The sequence below is a fragment of the Notolabrus celidotus genome, chromosome 4, assembly GCF_009762535.1.
Source record: "Notolabrus celidotus isolate fNotCel1 chromosome 4, fNotCel1.pri, whole genome shotgun sequence".
NCBI classification, from domain to species: domain Eukaryota; kingdom Metazoa; phylum Chordata; class Actinopteri; order Labriformes; family Labridae; genus Notolabrus; species Notolabrus celidotus.
Genome location: NC_048275.1, coordinates 36,471,713 through 36,495,055, shown reverse-complemented (window position 1 = coordinate 36,495,055; position 23,343 = coordinate 36,471,713). Strand labels below are relative to the sequence as shown.

The 23,343-nt window shown below is 38.2% G+C and overlaps 1 protein-coding gene and 1 long non-coding RNA gene across 9 annotated transcripts; one reads left to right on the top strand and one right to left on the bottom strand.

Moving 5' to 3' along the window:
* Positions 1–440: 440 nt before the first annotated feature.
* On the top strand, positions 441–18,136 carry LOC117812018 (von Willebrand factor A domain-containing protein 5A-like). Of its 8 annotated transcripts, none has more exons than XM_034682542.1 (23): positions 441–536; positions 1,322–1,404; positions 3,286–3,488; positions 3,576–3,798; positions 4,593–4,768; positions 4,872–4,986; positions 5,074–5,249; positions 5,338–5,426; positions 5,529–5,673; positions 6,833–6,912; positions 7,014–7,128; positions 7,260–7,418; positions 7,554–7,657; positions 9,505–9,725; positions 9,903–9,959; positions 10,044–10,130; positions 11,876–11,968; positions 12,541–12,597; positions 12,683–12,763; positions 14,525–14,617; positions 15,608–15,756; positions 16,193–16,316; positions 16,441–17,540. In XM_034682542.1, the coding sequence occupies exons 2-23, from the start codon at positions 1,362–1,364 to the stop codon at positions 16,518–16,520; spliced, it is 2,670 nt and encodes an 889-aa protein (XP_034538433.1). In that variant the 5' UTR covers positions 441–536; positions 1,322–1,361; the 3' UTR covers positions 16,521–17,540. The 8 variants fall into 8 exon arrangements, with proteins under 8 accessions (XP_034538433.1, XP_034538435.1, XP_034538430.1 ...); XM_034682539.1 differs by having other exon boundaries at positions 485–536; positions 10,044–10,142; XM_034682540.1 differs by lacking the exon at positions 441–536 and adding an exon at positions 629–713 and having other exon boundaries at positions 10,044–10,142.
* A 2,251-nt stretch (positions 18,137–20,387) lies between these two features.
* On the bottom strand, positions 20,388–21,777 carry LOC117811885. The gene is made up of 3 exons (XR_004631074.1): positions 21,757–21,777; positions 21,281–21,355; positions 20,388–20,480 (listed from the first exon to the last, which is right to left on the bottom strand). It is a non-coding gene; the product is annotated as an uncharacterized LOC117811885 (long non-coding RNA).
* Between the last annotated feature and the right edge of the window lie 1,566 nt (positions 21,778–23,343).

Sequence of the window (23,343 nt, the reverse complement as noted above, 5' to 3'; positions counted from 1 at the left end):
ACATTTCACTCTGTGTGTCAGGTGAATGGGTAACCTGTGTGTTTGGTGTGTTCTCAGCAGGTTTCAGGACTTAAAGAGTAAAATATTCAGCCCCACTATGAGACTCCTCATGACGAAAAATACAACAGCTGTTTTAGTAGAGAGACAGTTCATTAAATGTGAACATTTTCAGAATGGACTTGTACTTTTTTGCACTAAAATAAAGGGGAAAATATAGAGTTGTTGTTATTTATAGGTTATTATGTTGTGATTTCACTGGTCCGGCCCACTTCAGATCAACTTGGGCTGTATGTGGCCCCTGAACTGAAATGAGTTTGACGCCCCTGCATTAAACTGTACATTGCCGTGGACGGCTCTGCTATGAGCGGTGCGCGTTTCCGCGAGGTGCATGCAATTCTCGGCAGGCAGGCGGGCGTTTCTCAGCGGCATGAGAAGTGGGCGTGTCTATGTGGCGTAGTTGGACTTTGGCCGACTAGAAAAATCTTCCGCATATTATCCCTGCTTCCTCGGGTAGTAAGCTACATTTCATCAGACAGGTAGGAGACTGCTGCATTGATTATTTAACTTAATACTCCAGTGTCAGTCTGTATGACTCGTATGTGCAATGGTTCTGATGTCATTAAGTCAAGTCATAGTTTAACTGTACAGCTGCATCATAGACCAAAGACGGCTATACAGTCGGGAGAGTAAACTCTAACACCATGAATTCAAAGGTAGGGCAGTCTAAAGGGAAAACTTCCCTCTCTAAAATCATTTGGTAAGGAAAAAAAGAAGGGGGAGAGAAAGAGAAAGAGAAAGAAGAGGGAGGAAAAATAAAAAGCCCCTACGCATGAAGAGAAGAGCCACAGAGCGACACCAGGCACATGTGTTAAAAAGGCAAAGTGAAACTAAACAGAAACACAAACACGTCCTGATCATCAATATGTAGATACAATCAGAATTTAATGCAACATTTTGTCAAACAGGAAGAACAAGACTCTCATGACCTCCTCTCCCCCTGATCAACCTGAGTTTGTGTATCAGTATCAGTATTCTGCTTTACAGACATTGTTCTAGTGTTAAGTTCGTATCCGCCATCTGTACAGGTCAACATCATGATCTCACCATGTTGTGTCTATAAAAAGACCCAGAACATGAGTGATCAGTAGGAAGTTGTTTATGGATACAAAAGTGTAAAGTTACCCTCCATGACTGGATTGTTTCAAGTCAATAAAAGTAAACAAGTAAACCGAAGAGGTTACACAATGTTGTTGTATGATGGTGTCTTTGATATGTCAGCATAATAATGTTCATAATAAAAATGTGTATTTTCTTTCAACAGCAGTCGACTTCCTTGACACTGCAACCTGTTAACAAGCATCATGGTGAACTGCTGTGGTCTGCTTACTGCACAAAAGGAACCAGGTAGAGTGCTTCAGAATTCACTTCTATTATACATTAAGTTAAACCAATACAGAATCTTGGTTCCCTACTTTCATTATAACCGCAAACAGCCTGACCTGTACACTTATCCTTTTAATGATTGCTTAACTGAATTTGCCTTCAGTCACTTAAAAGAATTCAAACAATATTAGAAAAACATTTTGTAGCTTTGTTTAGTTCCCTTTGTTTATGAGTGTAGTGATGGGAATTCCAGCTCTTTTTAGAGAGCTGGTTCTTTTGGATCGGCTCACTACAAAGAGCCGGCTCTTTCGGCTCCGGAGTGGCTCCTCAGATTTTTTTCTTGTTTAAATTAATGTATAACCTAAAATAATGTAAAATTATATGTACAATTAGTAACTAATGTAAAAAACATACATTATATCAAATGTGTATTATTTATGAGGCTTTATTTATATACTCAACACGGAGCAGAGTGCTACTAAAATGTATTATAAAGTACAAAAACAAGACCCATCACAACTAGACAAAAAGGTCCAATCTCTGATTGTATGTATATTATTTATAAACTTTTAAACACCTTACATTAACAGCAGGTTACCTTCACTGTCTTTATTCTCCACTTGTTGCACTGATGGATAAACAGTTCTAATGTCTATGACTTGGATGACTGAGGTTTTTAGTGGACCCTGATTGATGACATTTTAACATAGACTGTAAATAAAAATGGACAGCGTTGCTCCGCCTCTTCCCGTTGTACGGTTCTGAAGCCAAAAAATCCCTCTCCTGGGCGCCGCCATTGTGCAGCTAGAGCCTGTGAAGCCACTGTAACGAGCTCCGCCCTACAGCGTAGTGTCACAAGCAAGCGGCAAACTCTGGTCTCAAACGATGAAGCCAATGCGGAAGTGATATAAACTGCAATACATCGAAAATCCGCTTGAGGCTGGCTGCAGAAACACCGGAAACCACATAGACATGAATGGGAAAAAGACGATCTTTGCAGCATTAATAAACATGTTTACAGCCTGGTTCAAAAAACGGCTTGGCCCTACAAAGCTAATCTCTCTAATGGCACACACTGCACGGAGGGTGAATTTTTTTCTAACATGACGGTTAAGAAGATATTAAGATTATGAGTTTTGCCCAAATAAGGACATGACTGACGTGACTCCCGGTCGGGAACACACAGCCATTGGCTAAGAGACTCACACTACGTCACACTCTGCCTAGTTGAGTTCCGCATTACCAATATGGCTGCTGCCGTCGATTTGCTTCAAAACAGCTCTCAGGAACAGATGGGTGACGTCACGGATACTACGTCCATATTTTATACAGTCTATGGTCACAAGACGCTGTGTGTCCTTAGAAGTTTCCCTCTACGGCGGCTGTGAATCAAAGGAAACAGGAAGTAAAACCCAGTTTTTTAAACTCTAATAACTAACGAAAAAGAAACTTTTCAGAAAAAAGAGGCCTTGAACACAAAACAGTCAAATAATAAGTACATATCACCACAGCAAACAGATGTGAGAAACATTCGTACCACGTGTATTTATTTTTTAAAGTTTGACTGCTCCTCCATTCAAATGAATGGGGGAGACGGATTTTTTGACCTATACTGCAGCCAGCCACCAGGGGGCAGACACACTGCTGAAAGCTTCACCACCAGCCGAGGGAACTTCTCCCTTGGTCAGGAGCCGGCTCCCGTCATTCACTTCAAAGAGCCGGATCGTTTGCGACCGACACATCACTACATGAGTGCTTGCTGTTGATTTAAAGGGACTCTACTGAACAATTTAAGGCTAACATCTCATCTGTAAAAGAGCAATAACATTGTATCAAGCCTATGACATAAGCAGCTGTTCTCACAGTCTATGCACGCCGTTTCTCTCTCTGCTACTCTGTCAGTTCCTTTGAAGAGTGTGGATGTGGAGCTGGAGGTGAGGGACCATGTGGCTACTGTTGTCTCCACTCTGAACTACGAGAACAAGGAAGACAAACCACTAGAGGCTGTTTTTGTGTTCCCTCTGCCTGGAGATGCTGCTGTCTGTCATTTTAGCGCTAAGCTCAGACAGACGCAGATTGTTGCTGAGGTCAAAGAGAAACAGAAGGTGAGCAACACAGTGAAGATTAGGCACATAACATGTAACTTACAGTATAACTATTTAAACATTGAACTTCTGTGATTTGTACTACAGGCGCGTGAGGACTATGATGATGCTTTGAGCTCGGGTCAACAGGCCTTCCTGTTGGAGGAGAGTGAGCAAAGTCCAGATATATTCTCTATGAGTGTGGGCTGTCTTCCACCAGGAGAGAGTGCCTCAATCAGACTGGAGTATGTCACTGAGCTAAGTGTGCAGGCTGATGATGGGCTGAGGTTCTGTCTTCCTGCTGTGCTCAACCCTCGTTACCAACCTCAAGGTATGAAAAGCAACAAAAAAATGTGTCATGAACTTTTAAACTTTGTCTACATAAGGGATGGGCAGATTAAGCCATACAAAGCTTTGAGGCTTTGGTTCTTTTTGGGCTTTAAAAAAGGCAGATGTGTGTCTAACATGAGTCTGGTCCTGCTGGAGGTTTCTGCCTGTTAAAGGAAGTTTGTCCTTGTCACTTTAACTTGCTAAATGCTGCAAAGTGCTCTGCTCATGGTGGATTAAGATGAGATCAGACTGAGTCCTGTCTGGAAGATGGGACTGGATCTGATCCTGTCTTGATGTTGGGTCTTTGTTAATAATAGAACATAGAGTACGGTCTAGACCTGCTCTGTTTGGAAAGAGTCTTGGGATAACGTTTGTTGGGATTTGGCATTATATAAATAAATTGATTAATATCTTTAAATAATTATTACTTGGAATCAGGAGATGTTATAGTTAAATAACTAACCATATTTCAAAGTTAATTCCCTTACTTCTTATGTGTCAAGTGTGCTTATTAAACATTTTCACAGTGTGTTAGAAAAAGGCCTTTAAATATTACTGGAATAACTCACACTATGATTAAAAAGGCATGATGTCAGCTAAGTGTTTATTTGTCAGTCTTGCCATTATGAGCATCTGCCATGTTAGCATTTAAAGGGCATCTTGACTGTAGCCTGACTCTTGACTGTTAGTCTTCTTTGTCTTTATTGAACAGTGTTCATTGCGGTTAGAACTTGTTTTTTCCACGCAACTGGAATGTAATTTGACTCCTTTAACCATTTCTTACCTTTCCCAAAGGAAGTGGAGGTAGTGGAAGTGGCAACGCCCAAGTAACCTCAACTCCAGCATCTTTGGTGCCCTACACTCTGACTTTCTCTGCCCAAGTATCCTCTCCTCGCCCTGTGTCCAGAATAGAGTCCAGCTGTTCCCTTGATCCTCTTCAGTACCTCAATTCAGAGCAAACCAAAGCCACGGTAGGTAGAGGGTTGATGTCTGCTGATGTTGTCCTTCTTGATTTGGAACAAGATAAAAAATATCATTGATTTTGTGTTCATGAGTATGTTTTGTAAACTGTAGATCAAGTTGGCTGCTGGACACAAGTTTGACAGGGATGTTGAACTTCTGATTTATTACAAAGATGCCCACCAGCCCACCGCTGTGGTGGAGACAGGAGAAGCTACTGCAAAGCTTGGTGAGTGTGAATTAGTAAAGCAGATGGATCACAAATGCTAGAACAATTAGAAAAAGCAAAATTTGATGTCCTTTTTTTGTGGCTCAGGCACTCTGATGGGTGATCCAGTGGTGATGCTGAGTCTGTACCCAGAGTTCCCTCAGGCTGTGATGTCTTCAGTCGCCTCATGTGGAGAGTTTGTGTTCTTGCTGGATCGATCTGGTAGTATGGGTGCACCTATGAACAACAGCAAGACTGACCAGACTCGCATTAGCAGCGCCAGGGTATTAATGTGTAAATTATTTCTTCAAGCCTTTTGAAATATCCCTCTTACACAGTGGCTCTCATTATCATGTTTTCTTTTCACTTCAGGATACTCTACTTCTCCTGTTGAAGAGCTTACCAATGGGCTGCTATTTCAATATCTACAGTTTTGGTTCCTCCTATGAACACATCTTCCCGTAAGTCACTCCAGTCCAACAAATGTATTCCTGTCTTTGGTCTTAATGGATGTTACCTGTTTCTGTGTATTGTGACGTGTGCGTGTGTTAATGTAATCACAGTAAGAGTGTGGAGTACAGCCAGCAGACTATGGAAGAAGCTTTGAAGAAAGTTGGGGAGATGGAGTCTAATCTGGGAGGAACAGAGATCCTAAGGCCACTTGAACACATTTACAACCAGCCCTGCATTCAAAATCAACCAAGACAAGTAATTCACACACAACATGTAAAACAGGTCGACCATCTCTTGCCAGTAACAACACACACCACTTGGCCATCAACACTGCTAATCTTTCTGGTCTGGATTTAACTTTGCAAGTACAATTTTGAACTGACAAGTTTGTTTAAAGGTTTTTCAGTGACACTTTAAAATAATGGCAAAAAAAATTAGTGAATTAATGCTTGATTCATGTTGAAGTAATGCATGACTGTTGATTCTGTTTGAAATAATAAGGGGTGCACTATTAATTGCTGTTGTTCATTATGAACTAATGATCATGTCGCTATGACTTCATGGACGTGTTTGATATATCAAGGTTTGTTAATGAACAGTTGCTTTAAACATCAATTCTGTATGACCAAATTTGCTGGACATACAAAGTGTTTTTAAGACCATACATGTAAATAGTGTCTCAGATGATATTTTAAAGCTTCAGAAGAAACTCGATGATGGGTGTTGAGTTTGTTCTCAAAAAACCTTAAAGCTTTAAAATGGGGCGTCTGTGGCTCAGTGGGTGGAGTCGGTCATCTATCAATCGGAAGGTTGGCAGTTCGATCCCAGCTCCGGCAGTCACATGCCGAAGTGTCCTTGAGCAAGACACTGAACCCCGAATTGCTCCCTCTGTTGTTCAGAGGTGTGTGAATGTGTACGAATGAGATTAGCTAACACTGATGGTCCCTTACTGTAGCAGCCTCTACCATCAATGAGTGAATGGGTATGAATGGGTGAATGTGACAAGTAGTGTAAAAGCGCTTTGAGTGGTCAGAAAGACTAGAAAAGCACTATATAAGTACAAGTCCATTTACCATTTACCAAAATACCATCTGAGACTCATGTACGGTCCTAACGAAAACCTTGTATGTCCAGCAATTTTGATCATACAGAATTGATGTATAAAGTAACTGTTAATTAACATACCTTAACTAATGATGTATTAAACACGTCATTACATGAAGTCATAGTGACAGGATCATTAGTTCATGGGGAACAAGTGTCATCGGTTATTCTTACCACACCTTGTTACACACTTAACCTTCAAAAACACTTTTGTGACTGTTATGGCATCTCACACAACTCACAGAGAATGATTGAATGACTTACACAAAAGCTGCATGTTTCTGGTTCACATGTGGCCTCTCTTCCCCAGGTATTTGTCTTTACTGACGGAGAAGTGGGGAACACCAAACAAGTTATAGACCTGGCAAAGAAGAATTCACATGCCCACAGGTGAACTGTCAAAACTTTGGTTAACACCCACATCATTTCACAGAACATACCCCATGCTCTCTTGCTGTTTCTCTTAAAAGCAACATTTTGCTGCATTGTAGATGTTTCTCTTTTGGGATTGGAGAAGGGGCCAGCTCTGCTCTAATCAATGGGCTGGCCAAGGAAGGAGGAGGTCATGCTCAGTTCATTACAGGGACTGACAGAATGCAACCCAAAGTAAGTTAGACATGAAACTCAAAAAAACTGTCATGTTTAACAATACAATCAAAGATTGTGCTTGAATGAAAGTTTTGGTTCAAGGTGGATGAGTACGTAAAACCTGTTTAATGCAAACTTTTCATCACCAGGTGATGCAATCCTTGCGATATGCTCTGCAACCAGCTGTGGTGGACATCTCAGTCACATGGGATATGCCAAAGGATGTGTCTGTCACTGTCCTCTCTCCACCAATCACAGCACTTTTCCAGGGTCAAAGGTCGCTGGTTTATGCTAGACTCTCTGGACAGGTAGGAGTGGTGTTGTATGGATGTGAAACGTTTTTGTTTTTCAGTGTTAAATTAAAAGGATTATGCTTTGAAGCCATTAATTAAATCAATCTCTTTCCTCCATTGTAAGGGTAATACATCTCTAATTCCTCTCAGATTTCAGAGGCAGCAGAGGGATGTGTTACAGTGAAATACAGCCTGGCAGGTCATCCCTCACAGAACCAGCTTCAGTTCAGTCTGAAACCTGCAGAGAATACTGGGTAAAAAGGGACTTTTTTCAGACAGCCGTTGCGTCTATGTTGAGTTCAATTTAATTACTGGGAAACGTTTTTGATGAGAGACTTAGAATGTAATCATCCTAACATAAGAGTATTGAGAAACTACTGCAGACTAGATTTCAGTTGTATTCTGGAGCAATGTAACATTCTGGCCATATGCTAATTTTTGATTTCTTTATTTCAAACATGTTGAAAAAAAAATCAAGTAAAAAAGAAGAAGTAAGAAAACAAATCAATCAATTCCATCAGTAAGCCTTGACACCTTTTAATTAACACGTGTGAAAATCCCTAACCAATTTGAAGATAGTATTATTATTTTCTATTATGTTGAAATACTAATATACATACACACATTGCATACATATTTGTAATAGAGTTCCTGGAGCAGGGAAAAAGTATTGCATTGTTCACATACATTCTTTTTTATGATACCCATCTGTACCACTCAACAGATGATAGAGTGAAAGATTTCAAAACACATGTCACTGCCAATTTCCTATATATTTATGAAAAACATATATTTTGCTGATCCCCAAAAAGCACAAATGATCAAGATCTTAGTTCACTTTCATTGATATTATTGGCTTGGATGAAGCTGCTTAGAGTATCTTTTTGCTCTCATTTTTTAAACATACTTTAGTTCAGTCAAAAGAAATCCAAATGAAATAGTCTTTGCATTTTTGATACTACACTAACAGGTGAGTCAACACTCTTTCAGCAGTAACTAGCTATTTATAAAACTGTTTAACTAAATTATTATTTAACTTTTTTTATGATTGCATCAAAGGCTTAATTCAAATTAGGAAGTACTCCATAGCAACATTTTGTTATTTCATAACAGTAAACTTTTGCTATAGATGCAGGTCAAATCACAGACTCATTTGGACTAACTCATCATATCCATCAAAAGAAATCCAGGTGATTCGATGGAAGTTTATTCACAGTGGGACAAAAGGAAAGGGACTGAAAAAGCAGGAGAGGTAAAAGACTAATAATGATAATCATTAGATGCAAGGAATTCACAAAAAGAATATTTTCAGTTAGTATTAATGAAAAAATGTTAAGTTGAATTTTTTATATCTCTATAAAATGTGAAGTGATCTCTTATCAACTGATTAGCAAATGTTGTCTGGGTTCTGTGAGTGAGATCATTCGTCCAGTCTTTTATAACATATCAATAATAATCCGATCCTGTTCTGTTTGGTTTATTCCATGTCTCATTCTTTGTCAATTGACAGAAACAACTCAATTGATGACAAGACAGCTTGTTCACATTAGCATCAGTGTTTAAAATCTGTGCGTTTGCAGTGTTAAAGGATTGTTATCTATGTGAGAGCAGTGGAACACAATGCAGTTAATCACAACAGACCAGTGTTTGAACTTTCAGGAAATCAAATAACATCATATTGCAACAAATTGACTTCATACATTTTTGTATCAGATCCTTTACTCTGTATTTTGCAGAATAGAAAAGCGTCAGATGACCAGACTAATTTATGTGTCTCTTTCCCACCTTCAGATTCATATTTTTGGAATTATTTCACTGCTCTGTTATACTCAAATATTATTGGACGATTTACAAAGTGAACCTTAGCTTCACTAATAGTTTATGGAATGAACTTACAAACATGAAATTGTCCACACACGTTTGAATTACCATTGTACTCAGAAACACTAAGCTAAGCACCATTCTTAAAATAAGATCAACCCCGGCTTTCTATACTCCTGAAAGTTCGTATGGAAAAAAGATGAATTTAAAAGGGAAGAAAAGGTTAACTTTTATTTCAAATCTATATACAGAAATGTTATAGTCTCCTTCCCATCTTCAGATTAACAGTCCACAGGTTGGCTGCTAGGACTCTGATTCGCTGCCTGGAGATGGAGGAGAGAGAGCCCGGACAACAGCAGGACGACAGTGTGAGGAAGAAGGTGGTGGAGCTCAGTGTGCAATCTGGAGTGAGCAGTGCCTTCACTGCCTTTATCGCTGTCAACAAAGACAGTGGAGAGGCAATACAGGGACCACTGGTGCGAAGAAATGTTCCAACGGCCAGTAAGTGTTTCAAAGACCCTCAAAATAGAAAGGCTTGATGATGTACTGCTTTAAGTTAACTTTAAGATAAGAGCTAGCATTAAGCAGTTCAGGATTTCATCACAAATAAGCTGATATTTTCCTTTGTTAAATCATGTGTTTTCTTAACCTAATCTTTTTATTGATTTTCCTTTTTAGGGTTGATGGCCTGTTCAATGCCCTATTCTTTGTCTTTATGTTCAGCTCAGCCCAGTTGTAAGTAAAAAGCAGAATTACTTGTTGGCTAAGTCTTATATTATATCTTGATCTCTTAAGACTTTACTTTTTTTTTTCTCAAAGTTAAAACAAGCATGATGTTGGGAAGTGCTGGGTCATCCGCTCCCAACAGCGTACAGTATGGAATGAATAGTATGGATCTTCAATCAGGTGGGTACTTTGGTGAGTAAAATAATTGAGTGATTTTTGAACTCAAAATATAAGACTAACAATATTTCAAAAGTCTACCAATTATCAATCATCAATCAACCAATCTTTATTTATATAGCGCCAAACCTCAACAACCGTTATCTCAAGACGCTTTTACAAACAGAGCAGGTCTAGACCGTACTCTATGTTCAATTATTAACAAAGACCCAACATCAAGACAGGATCAGATCCAGTCCCATCTTACAGACAGGACTCAGTCTGATCTCATCTTAATCCACCATGAGCAGAGCACTTTGCAGCATTTAGCAAGTTACAGTGGCAAGGACAAACTTCCTTTAACAGGCAGAAACCTCCAGCAGGACCAGACTCATGTGAGACACACATCTGCTGAGACCGTGTTGGAGAGAGGGATAGAGGGAGATAAAGAGAGAGAGAGATGATAGTGCTGAGATGGATAGTAGCAGTAGTAGTTTTAGCTGTTGCTGCTAGAGTCCAGCATGTCCAGTCCAGAGTAACTTCCAAGACAATGGAGCTCAGGGATTCCAGAAAGGTCTATGGTTAGTAACATAGTAGGTAGAATTGGCTAGATTAAAAAAAGCACACCTCACTTTTTCTGAATCAAACTATACCAGTCAGGGTTAGCTTGCACCTAACTACCCAACCAAGGCAGCTCTACACCTTCTAGCACAGTGATTCTCAAATGGGGGTATGCGTACCCCTAGGGGTACGTGGGAGTACTGCAAGGGGTATGTGACAAATGCTAAAAAGAAAAATGTTTTAAGTTGCATCACAACAATTAAAAAAAATCTGATTTAAAACAACTTTATCAACAGGATTAAATTTGTATTTCAATACAACATAAAATAGTGCACTATTTCCAAATTGAACATATTCATTCATAAAATATATTATTGGCAAAACCACTTGGACAACACGGCCTCTGTCTGTTGACATTAATTGTTCAGCGAGAGATCACGTACATTTGCATACTAATAAAAGCATGGCCAGGAGGATAACAATGGACAGGTAATTGATATATTATTATTTCCTGAAAATTAGCACAATCCAGCTTTTGCGTAATTTTTTCTCTCTTACTCACTCACTCACTCACTCACTCACTCACTCACTCAGGTGCTAAGAGCCTAACAACTGCGTGGCACACACCAGATGCTACTTTTAAACTTAATGTGCAACTTATGTTGAACAACTGTTTGTGTTTTTGTCCTCTGAGTCTGACATAACCCGCTGAGTGTAATAGACAGTTCACAGGGACAGTGATGGCCTCCATGTTTGGCACATGGTTTATGAACACTATAAAGCAGAATTTTTTGATCAGCCTTGGTAATCTTTGGCTTATGTAGCATTTACAATAGCCTTGTGATTGTGTGTCTACATGGAGGTACATGTTAGGCCCCACCTTAATGATAACTGTCCTTTTTAATTTGTATGTAAAGTCCTTCTCTGTTAAATCTCAAACTCCAAAAAGCCACATTTGGACTTTCCATGCTGTTTCCTAATTCAATGGATACAGCGTAAAAGATGTAAAGAATAACTTTGCACCAACATTGTACCTATGTGGAGAGTGTCTCTGTTCTGGGCTGAGTGATAGTACGAGTGTGTTGATCATAATGGAGGAATATTACACCAAAATGCCCTATGTGTGAGATTTTGATGATAATATTCATTTTTTGCCTACTATTATTAGTTATATGTATACAAGGGTGTTAAGTCTTCTCTCTCAACAGCAAAGTCAACATCGGCATCTTTTAGCAGAGGGTTGTTTGGTTCCAAGTCAAAGAAGACGGTGAAGTTGTCAGGAACTAGGCCCTTTGATATTGGTAAGAGAGTTCTACAGACTGATGCTGCTCTGTACTAACTTTGACAGTCACAGATTTTCTTACAGCCTCATTTTTATTGATTGATTTTTAGAGTAACATGTTTCATACTTTAAATGTTAATTCAATCATAAGTATTATGGATAAAATGAATTACGGATTATAATACTTATGATTGAATTAACATTTAAAGTATGAAACATGTTACTATTAAATCAGATAAAAGAATAATTCAATTCATCATTGTTTTCTGTATGAGTTAAGTTGTTTTGTATCATACTTGTATTTGTATGTAATTTTCAGGGTAAAAATGTATTCAACACTTATACACTGAGAACTTTGTAGTACTATGATTTAATTTCCCTGCAGTAAGTGTTTTTTCCTTTTTTTCCTTTTTTCTTTTGGGGTATTTAGGTATTTGTCTAGACAGCCATAAAATCTGGAATACTTAAGTTAACTTTAAGATAAGAGCTAGCATTAAGCATTTCAGGATTTCATCACAAATAAGCTGATATTTTCCTTTGTTAAATCAAGTGTTTTCTTAACCTAATCTTTTTATTGATTTTCCTTTTTAGGGTTGACGCCCTGTTCAATGTCCATTTCTTTGCCTTCATATTCAGCTCAGCCCCATTGTAAGTAAAAAGCAGAATTACTTGTTGGCTAAGTCTTATATTATATCTTGATCTCTTAAGACTTTACTTTTTTCTATTCTCAAAGGTCGAAAAATTAGGGAATGTTGTGATTCAATGTCATCTGGTCCCGACTCCGTAGAAACGGATGGTATGGATCTTCAATCAGGTGGGTACTTTCGTGAGTAAAATAATTGAGTGATTTTTGAACTCAAAATATAAGACTAACAATATTTCAAAAGTCTACCAATTATCAATCATTAATCAACCAATCTTTATTTATATAGCGCCAAACCTCAACAACCGTTATCTCAAGACGCTTTTACAAACAGAGCAGGTCTAGACCGTACTCTATGTTCAATTATTAACAAAGACCCAACATCAAGACAAGATAAGATCCAGTCCCATCTAACAGACAGGACTCAGTCTGATCTCATCTTAATCCACCATGAGCAGAGCACTTTGCAGCATTTAGCAAGTTACAGTGGCAAGGACAAACTTCCTTTAACAGGCAGAAACCTCCAGCAGGACCAGACTCATGTTAGACACACATCTGCTGAGACCGTGTTGGAGAGAGGGATAGAGGGCGATGAAGAGAGAGAGAGAGAGATGATAGTGGTGAGATGGATAGTAGCAGTAGTAGTTTTAGCTGTTGCTGCTAGAGTCCAGCATGTCCAGTCCAGAGTAACTTCCAAGACAATGGAGCTCAGGGATTCCAGAAAGGTCTATGGTTAGTAACATAGTAGGTAGAATTGGCTAGATTAAAAAAAGCACACCTCACTTTTTCTGAATCAAACTATACCAGTCAGGGTTAGCTTGCACCTAACTACCCAACCAAGGCAGCTCTACACCTTCTAGCACAGTGATTCTCAAATGGGGGTATGCGTACCCCTAGGGGTACGTGGGAGTACTGCAAGGGGTATGTGACAAATGCTAAAAAGAAAAATGTTTTAAGTTGCATCACAACAATTAAAAAAAATCTGATTAAAAACAACTTTATCAACAGGATTTAATTTTTATTTCAATACAACATCAAATAGTGCACTATTTCCAAATTGAACATATTCATTCATAAAATATATTATTGGCAAAACCACTTGGACAACACGGCCTCTGTCTGTTGACGTTAATTGTTCAGCGAGAGATCACGTACATTTGCATGCTAATAAAAGCATGGCCAGGAGGAGAACAATGGACAGGTAATTGATATATTATTATTTCCTGAAAATTAGCACAATCCAGCTTTTGCGTAATTTTTTCTCTCTTACTCACTCACTCACTCACTCACTCACTCACTCACTCACTCACTCACTCAGGTGCTAAGAGCCTAACAACTGCGTGGCACACACCAGATGCTACTTTTAAACTTAATGTGCAACTTATGTTGAACAACTGTTTGTGTTTTTGTCCTCTGAGTCCGACATAACCCGCTGAGTGTAATAGACAGTTCACAGGGACAGTGATGGCCTCCATGTTTGGCACATGGTTTATGAACACTATAAAGCAGTATTTTTTGATCAGCCTTGGTAATCTTTGGCTTATGTAGCATTTACAATAGCCTTGTGATTGTGTGTCTACATGGAGGTACATGTTAGACCCCACCTTAATGATAACTGTCCTTTTTAATTTGTATGTAAAGTCCTTCTCTGTTAAATCTCAAACTCCAAAAAGCCACATTTGGACTTTCCATGCTGTTTCCTAATTCAATGGATACAGCGTAAAAGATGTAAAGAATAACTTTGCACCTACATTGTACCTATGTGGAGAGTGTCTCTGTTCTGGGCTGAGTGATAGTACGAGTGTGTTGATCATAATGGAGGAATATTACACCAAAATGCCCTATGTGTGAGATTTCGATGATAATATTCATTTTTGACCTACTATTATTAGTTATATGTATACCAGGGTGTTAAGTCTTCTCTCTCAACAGCAAAGCCAACATCGAAATCTTTTATTGGAGGGTTGTTTGGTTTCAAGGCAAAGAAGACGGTGAAGTTGTCAGGAACTAGGCCATTTGATTCTGGTAAGAGAGTTCTACAGACTGATGCTGCTCTGTACTAACTTTGACAGTCACAGACTTTCTTACAGCCTCATTTTTATTGATTGATTTTTAGAGTAACATGTTTCATACTTTAAATGTTAATTCAATCATAAGTATTATGGATAAAATGAATTACGGATTATAATACTTATGATTGAATTAACATTTAAAGTATGAAACATGTTACTATTAAATCAGATAAAAGAATAATTCAATTCATCATTGTTTTCTGTATGATTTAAGTTGTTTTGTATCATACTTGTATTTGTATGTAATTTTCAGGGTAAAAATGTATTCAACACTTATACACTGAGAACTTTGTAGTACTATGATTTAATTTCCCTGCAGTAAGTGTTTTTTCCTTTTTTTCCTTTTTTCTTTTGGGGTATTTAGGTATTTGTCTAGACAGCCATAAAATCTGGAATACTTTTATACCTCAGTCTGACAAAACTCTTTTTCAGTCACATGTTGTCCAGTGCTTCAGTCAAACTTTATTTGTCCCACCTTTTGACATCAGCACATCAGCTTTGGCTTCACTTTAGAATGAATAAGATAATAATAGCTTCTTGCTAAGACAAACAGGCTAATATAACTGTACACACTGATTTTGGCCCCATCTGGTTTTCTTTTTGCTGAGTTTTGAAGTTGATGATGACAGAACAAACTTCATCTGCTGATCACCCCATTTTCTTGTCTGTTGTAGCACTTTGTGGCCATGGTCAAAATGTCATTCTCCAGCACAAAAGCTGAATTAAATTAGCATTCCAGATTGGAACAAATGAAAGAAAGAATAACATAGAGTGCCATTTGAAGCCATATGACAATGACTTACATATTTGCTGGAATATCTTTAACTGCAACACATCTACACATCAGTGTCCAACAGATCAAAAAGGAAACAATAAATGCCACAAATGCCTATCAGTGTCCACAAAGATGATTCTTATATTTGCATATTGATTCTCTTGTCAGGAGAGTGCAGGCCCTGTCAGCCCCCCATGGACCCTTTGCTCCAGGTGGTCTCCCTTCAGAAGGCGTCTGGCTGCTGGGACCTAGCTCCAGCTCTGGCTACGGCTCTTGGAAAGACCAGTGAAGAGATGGAAAAGCCAAAGCCTGCATCGGTGTGTTATTGTGAAAATGAATACATTCCAATGACTTAAGGGACTTAGTATGAAATAGATTTTGTGAACTGGTTTATATAACAAATAGAGGTAATAAAATGTTTAACAACAATTTGACACCTTCATAAAACAAACCATAACATTTGAAAAATGAAAAAAGGAAGTTCACATCTCTTCAGAGAAACCCAAAATAAAAACCCTGAACCAAAGTTTAGGTGTTCTCAAGCTCTTCAGTACTGGCTTCACTGCCACCAATACAGTAACAACTGGGCTGCACTATTGGCCATCTAAGCCCAGAGATGGTTTTAAAGTATTTAAATATCTTGTTTGCAATTTTGTTCAAAATCAAGCAGCAATATTTTATCTTAATTGTATACTTTTATTTTCTCTCTTCCAATGCCTGCTTCATGTTCTTTCTCCTAATTTGGTGATTAAGGTGAACCAGGAAGTATGGGCCACCATTCTGTCTCTTATCTGGCTTCATGGTTTCAAGATGGACTCCCAGGAAGAGTGGGAGCTTCTGGCTATGAAAGCTGTGTCATGGGTCCGTGCACAGAACTGTAAGAGCTTAAATGAAAAGTGTTGTCATTTTAATATGTGTGCTTGTTAAAATCAGCTGTTTGACCACATTCAGCCTACTCATTAATTTGTTTTTTGTGTTTGTCTGTTTTGTTTTTTTTCCAGCACCATGTGTGAACGAGTGCGTGGAAGCTGGAAATGCACTTTTGGGATGTAAAGTACAGAAAGATGCCTTGGGGCTCTGAGGTTTTCAAAACTGGCTTCAAGACTGACGCTGATAAGGAATTAAATCATGTCACACTTGCAAACAAACCAATTCTGCAGCTTGCACTTAATCAAAATCGCACTATGACAGCTGTGCACCTATAAGTACAATGTGCACTATATCACTTAATTTACAAGGGGTCAGGATCTTCTTCTTGCTTGGTCAAATTTTCTGCTTTTAGAGTTTCTGGAAAGTCAGACTTGTCATACATCAATTAACCCAAAAAAATCAAAGACTAAGTGAATGAGCAAATAAAGGCTTCAGGCCTTCCCCAGCCCCCTGTCCTCCATCCATCACTCTTTCTTTTCCTTACAAAACCAACAAAAAGACACTGCTTTTCAGAGCTGCAAGCTCTACAACTCCTAGTTACCATTATTTGAATGGAAATGGAAACAGAAGTTGATCAGCTCTAGACTAATACAAGGTACATTGTTGAACTTCAGCTTATTGGATGGAATGCCGTTAAACAAGATGGAAAAAGCAACTGACGTATTTTATTCAACTTTGCTTCTCTGTTGTGAACAGCGACCTAACAATGCATGAACTGTAAACTTGTATACATGTTTTAGTGAAAAGTGACATTGAAAATAAAGGATGAGAAAAAGGTTTGGATACAGAAATTGTTAAATAAGCTTGGCAACACAATCACAGCCTGAGTCAGGGAGAGGTTGGTATAAACAAAGACCATTATAAAATGCATTCCTCAATGCCTGTAGGGAGGAACCTGAAGTGTGAGGGAACTATGTCACCAAACCACATCATTTTCTGTAAGCAAGCAGAAGGTGAGGTTAGTGTGCTTCCTGTTTGTCTGCAGTGGTAAACTAGTTTACCTTTGCACAAACACTTTTTACAAATTATTTTTGTTTTTGATGTTTATATTGGAGGAAAATATTCAGAAGATTTGTTATTTAAAATATATGTATGTTCTGAAGGGTAAAATATGCAGCCTTACAAAAACACAAGTTTCCAAGTTCAGCACAATAAAAGTTTTAATTGCTCATTTTGGCAATTTTATTTGTGAGTCTAATTTATTTATTTATTTTTATTTATTTATATTTTTTTAACAATATACTTATTTATTTTTAATTATAACAGACTTACAAACAGATAAGCACACTAAACTAGTTTTGTACATGTAGCAACTGAAAAGGACACAAATAAATAACTAGATGTCGTAGAACAAAAAACAAGTGAAGTCAGAAATATTTTGCACATACAACAATGAAATAATAACCACGAGAAGAAAGAGACAAATAGATGAAAATACATTAAGAAAGTACAAACAGGCAAACAAACAAAAACCCTGATGACTAGTCCCTCCCACCCCAAGACAAGGGCCATGATGCAAAGTAGGGGTTCATAAAAAAAAGGAATATAAGGAGGAAAATAATTAATTCTAGTAAGTTGGGTAAACTTGAAAACAGAAAAAATCTCTACTAACTTAAATATTTGGATTTGCTGTGACTTCTTGTGCCTTAATAAGTTACACATACTGACAATGTTTGATGAACATGAACTCTTTTGCAGATTAAGTAAGCATCACTTCAAAAATATGATTTCACTTGACTTATATTTTTTATTGCGACATCAGTGCGTGCGTCTGACATCACCAACGTCAGACATTAACCTCAGTCACAGTGACGGTCGATCTGTGGGAGCGGTCAACACATGGAAAAATACCTCCTGTGGATTTGCGCTCAATTTTTGACAGTAATTATATTTCTCACAGTAAGTATTTTTTCTATTGATGTTGTAATTGTTAAATTATTTTTTGCTTTTTATTTGTTTTTCACTTTTTAAAAGTTGTGTTACTATATCTTAGTGTGCAGTTTTCTGAAAATATGTTTAATAGGACTATGGCCACCATGGAGAACAGGTCATAACATGCTTTATCTTTGGTTTTGTGTCATGGTTATGTTCACACACAATAACTTAACCTTTTCTCCCTAAAGAGTGCACATTAAAGGGATATTTCAGTGTTTTTAAAGTGGGGTTGTATGCGTGCTGTGTATTGGTACTTTTTAATGTTTTTCCAATGTAACCCTGAATATTTTATAAGACCATTGTTAGTAACTATCTGTCTTTGATTCTTTGGGAATAAGTATGGGCAATTTAGACATCTAATTATAAGACATTTCTGATAAGCAGTCATGTTTCTGTTGAACGAGGTTGTTGGCTGTTGTAGCTGTTCTTCTAAATCATAAGTTCAGAAATGTGTATTTATTGTGAGGTCCCTAGTCTCCTCTCCTCCCTTTCTTCTGTTTCCCTTTCCCTGTGTGTTTGTCTTGTGTTCCTGCTCACCTGGAGATGGGGGTGGACTCAACCAACTTGCTGCAATCAAGTCTGCTCACCTGCTGCTAATCATCAATCAAGCCATCCACTCTGTGTGCACTACTTAAACCCGGCTCAGTCCTCCACTCATCACCAGATCGATGATGGGTATTTTGGGGAGAATTGATTAGTGCTGTATAGTGTAACACAGGTGTGTAAGGTAAGATGAGTCGGTGAATGGGTATAGTGGGTAAAGAACAGTTCATTGTTTCTAAGAGTTGGTTGGTCTAGAAGGAGGGGCTAAGCCCTTAAAAGCCTCTGTCCACCTTGTTTTTCGAAGAGTCTGAGAGTAGCTCTCAATGAGTGAGGTTGGTTTTCATGCTGGAATTTTGTGTTAATTAACTTTTTCTTTGTTTGTTCCTGAAATTTTGTTTTTTCACTTGTTTTTGCAAATAAAAACACGTTTGACGATTTTGTGACTCAAGCCATCATGTTTTTGCCTGTTTATGGACCCTTTTTATAACAACTATCCTGGTTAACTGACTCAAGTCTAAGCAACATATCAATATATATATATATATATTTTACACTTTCTCCAAATGTAACTGCACAATATTTACCTTCAGACTGTCCACTTCTTTAAACAAGATTAGTTGAAGCCAAGTGACTTGTTGAATAACAACAAGGGGGCATTATTTGGTCTAATCTAACCTCATGAAGTCAAATAAAACTCTAAAAACCTACAGTTTACTTTTAATCAGATTCAGCCACACTTGATGCTGTGAAAATATGACAATAACAAGTGTTTTTATGCATAGACAGCTGTTTAAATCAAACTAATAGCCCATTGAAAAAGCGTTTTTAACATATTAATCGTGCATCCACATTGATTGATCAAGGCTCACGGTCTGTTCAGCAGCTGCTGTCCACTCAGCACCCCAGGAGCTGCCTGCTGCTGACAGACAGCTGTGGTCCAAAGGTGGTCTGAGGTACGGCAGCATTTTGTCTTTCCCTGATACTCCTGAAGAAAAACAGGTCAACTCCAAGCCAGGAGCATCAGCTGCACTTTAGTTTATTTAAAGAGATTGACCTTATTTGTTTTAATATTTCATACTTTCATTTGGGAATCGTTCACTTTCCATTTATATTTATAATTGTTCTGAAATTTTCCAACAAGGTATTTTTGTACAGTGATTTTATTTTTTTTGCAAAGTACTGAAAAAAAGTGTGCAGTGGTTTTATTTGAGTTACAACACACCTTAAAAATGAAAAAGGATTACTTTGTTTACAAAGAAATATGAGAGAAGAAATATATATTGCAACTGTCCATATCTGAGAATTGAAATACAATAATAGTTATTTAAATTTTGAGTTCAATCCAGTTTTCTTAAACAGAGTTAGAGAATCGTGAGTGAATCTTATCGTGAAACAAAAATCAGGATTCCAATCGAATCATGGGTTGAGTGTCTCCTTACATCCCTACCATGTGGTGCTACTTATTATGTGTAGATATATTAAACTCAGAGAATAGTTATAGTAATGTGTGACTCATCACTTATATGATCTTTTATTATCAGGCACACAGCTCACCTTCTCTGCAGGGAAGATGATCCTGTTTTTACCTAACATGGCTCTGAACTTATGGATGAAGTATTCTTTGAAACATCCCCTGAAACAGAAAAAGAACAAAGTGTAAAAACTATAGACTTTATAATAAAACAGGTATAAACACAGTGAATGTACATGATGTTGTAATCTGTCTCTGCAACTTCCTGTAGAGGTGTCACTGCACAGATTAAAGCCCCTGCAGCTAAATGAACATCCTCTCTCTTTGTATTGATAAAGAAAGATCTCATTGATTAAACCGCTCTCCTCTCATTTTTAGAGATCATTTTAAAGTATTGGTTTTCATTTAGTACAGGGCACTCTCACACACGTGATTCATGCTTATTGTGTGAAAGATAACCTGTGGTATAACATCCTCCTACAGCTGAACAGTAGACACCAATGAAACAGGACAGAGATGCAAGTCTCTTAACATGTTCTGTTGTTCTCATTGTAGGTCATCACATGTGGTGTTTTTTTACTTTTATTTCTTAATTTGTTCTTGGTATTATAATTACTATTATTATGATCATCATTTTTTATTTACTTATTTTTATTCATTATTATTATTATATATTATTTTTGTATTGTTATTCTTGTTGCTTTTTTACCTTTTGTATTTAGTTATTTTTTAAACATTAACCTATTTATCTTATTGTAGTTTCACTATTTTTTATTTTCCTTTCTATTATTTCAAATTATCATCATTTATTATTATTGGTTGCTTTTTCGTTCATTCACTTATTGTGTTTCTTATACAAAAAACATCCCTTGCTTTAATTGTTTACATTTATATTTTGTATGTAATGTGTAAAATACAAATAAACAGATCTCTGAAAAAAAAGAAAGAGTTGCACGTCTCACCTGCAGTATGAATGTCCCGCTCTGATGACCACGGCTGCAGTCGCCTCCTTACATTTGACACATTTCTTGGAAACACTAAGAAATGAGAAACAGAAGACGTCTTAAAAACACATGAGGGTTCATATCTTACACATTTATGTCATCATACAGAGGAGTCCTGATCCACTCAGGAGGTGAGTGTTCACAAGAATGTTAAATGAAATGTTGAAGCTGATGTTTTCATCTATTGTTGAATCTTATATTTCATCTCATGGTTTTAATGCTTTTTTAGTTTCTCGTTTTAGTGTTGTGCCCATAAGTATGAACTAATCCCCTTTAGATGAGTTCACAGTACTGCTGACTATGCAACTGAGGAGCTATTTAGGGTTCAGTGTCCGACCCAAAGACGCTGCACGTGGACTGCTGGAGCTACCATGGAGCCACAAACCCTCCAACTGAAACACGAGCGACTCCACCACTGAGCCACAGTCCAGCACCTTGTTTTCTTTCATCACTTGATCAAATCCAGTCCCTGATTGATTCAGCCAAAGCAGGATCAACCTGCTGCTTTAGAAGGAGAACATAACTCTCACTAACATGTCACTGCTGCCCTCTGTTGGCCACATCATACACTGTCTGCTCCAAACTGCATCCAAATGCTCACACAGTACAGTCATGGCCAAAAGTTTTGAGAATGACACAAATATTACATTTTCACAAAGTCTGCTGCTTCAGGGTTTTTAGGTGTTTTTGTCAGATGTTTCTATGGTATAATGAAATACAATTAGAAGCATTTCATAAGTATCAAAAGCTTTTATTGAGAATTACACAGAATTCATGCAATAAGTCAATATTTGCAGTGTTGACCCTTCTTTTTCAAGACCTCTGCAATTCTCCCTGGCATGCTGTCAATCAACTTCTGGACCAAATCCTGACTGATGGCAGTCCATTCTTGCATAATCAATGCTTGGAGTTTGTCAGAATTAGTGGGTTTTTGATTGTCCAACCGCCTCTTGAGGATTGACCACGAGTTCTCAATGGGATTAAGATCTGGGGAGTTTCCTGGCCAAGGGCCCAAAATCTTAATGTTTTGTTCCCCGAGCCATTTTGTTATGACTTTTGCTTTATGGCAAGGTGCTCCATCATGCTGGAAAAGGCATTCTTCATCACCAAACTGCCCTTGGATGGTTGGGAGAAGTTGCTCTCGGAGGACGTTCTGGTACCATTCTTTATTCATGGCTGTGATTTTAGGCAAGATTGTGAGAGAGCCCACTCCCTTGACCGAAAAGCAACCCCACACATGAATGGTCTCAGGATGCTTCACTGTTGGCAAGAGACAGGACTGATGGTAGCTCTCACCTCGTCTTCTCCGAACAAGCCTTCCTCCAGATGCCCCAAACAATGGGAAAGGGGATTCATCAGAGAAAATGACTTTACCCCAGTCCTCAGCAGTCCAGTCCCTGTACCTTCTGCAGAATATCAGTCTGTCCCTGATGTTTTTACTGGAGAGAAGTGGCTTCTTTGCTGCCCTCCTTGACACCAGGCCTTCCTCCAAAAGTCTTCGCCTCACTGTGCGTGCAGATGCACTCACACCTGCCTGCTGCCATTCCTGAGCAAGCTCTGCACTGGTGGTGGCCCGATCCCGCAGCTGTAACGCCTTCAGGAGACGGTAACCATGGCTAACAGATGAGGAACAATGGTGTCATGCATCATCTTCCTTTTAAAGTGTCCACTCACTCAATCATGACAGATTGATCGCCAGCCTTGTCCTCATCAACACCCACACCTGTGTTAATGTGTGTGACACCTGTGTGTCATTGAAATGATGTTAGCTGGTCCTTTTGTGGCAGGGCTGAAATGCAGTGGAAATGTGTTTTTGGTGATAAAGTTCATTTTCAAGGCAAAGAGGGACTTTGCAATTAATTGCAGTTGAGCTGATCACTCCTCATAACATTCTGGAGTATATGCAAATTGCCATTATAAAAACTGAAACAGCAGACTTTGTGAAAATTAACAGTTGTGTCATTCTCAAAACTTTTGGCCATGACTGTCCAAAAACAAACCGTCATGATGAGCGGAGCCAG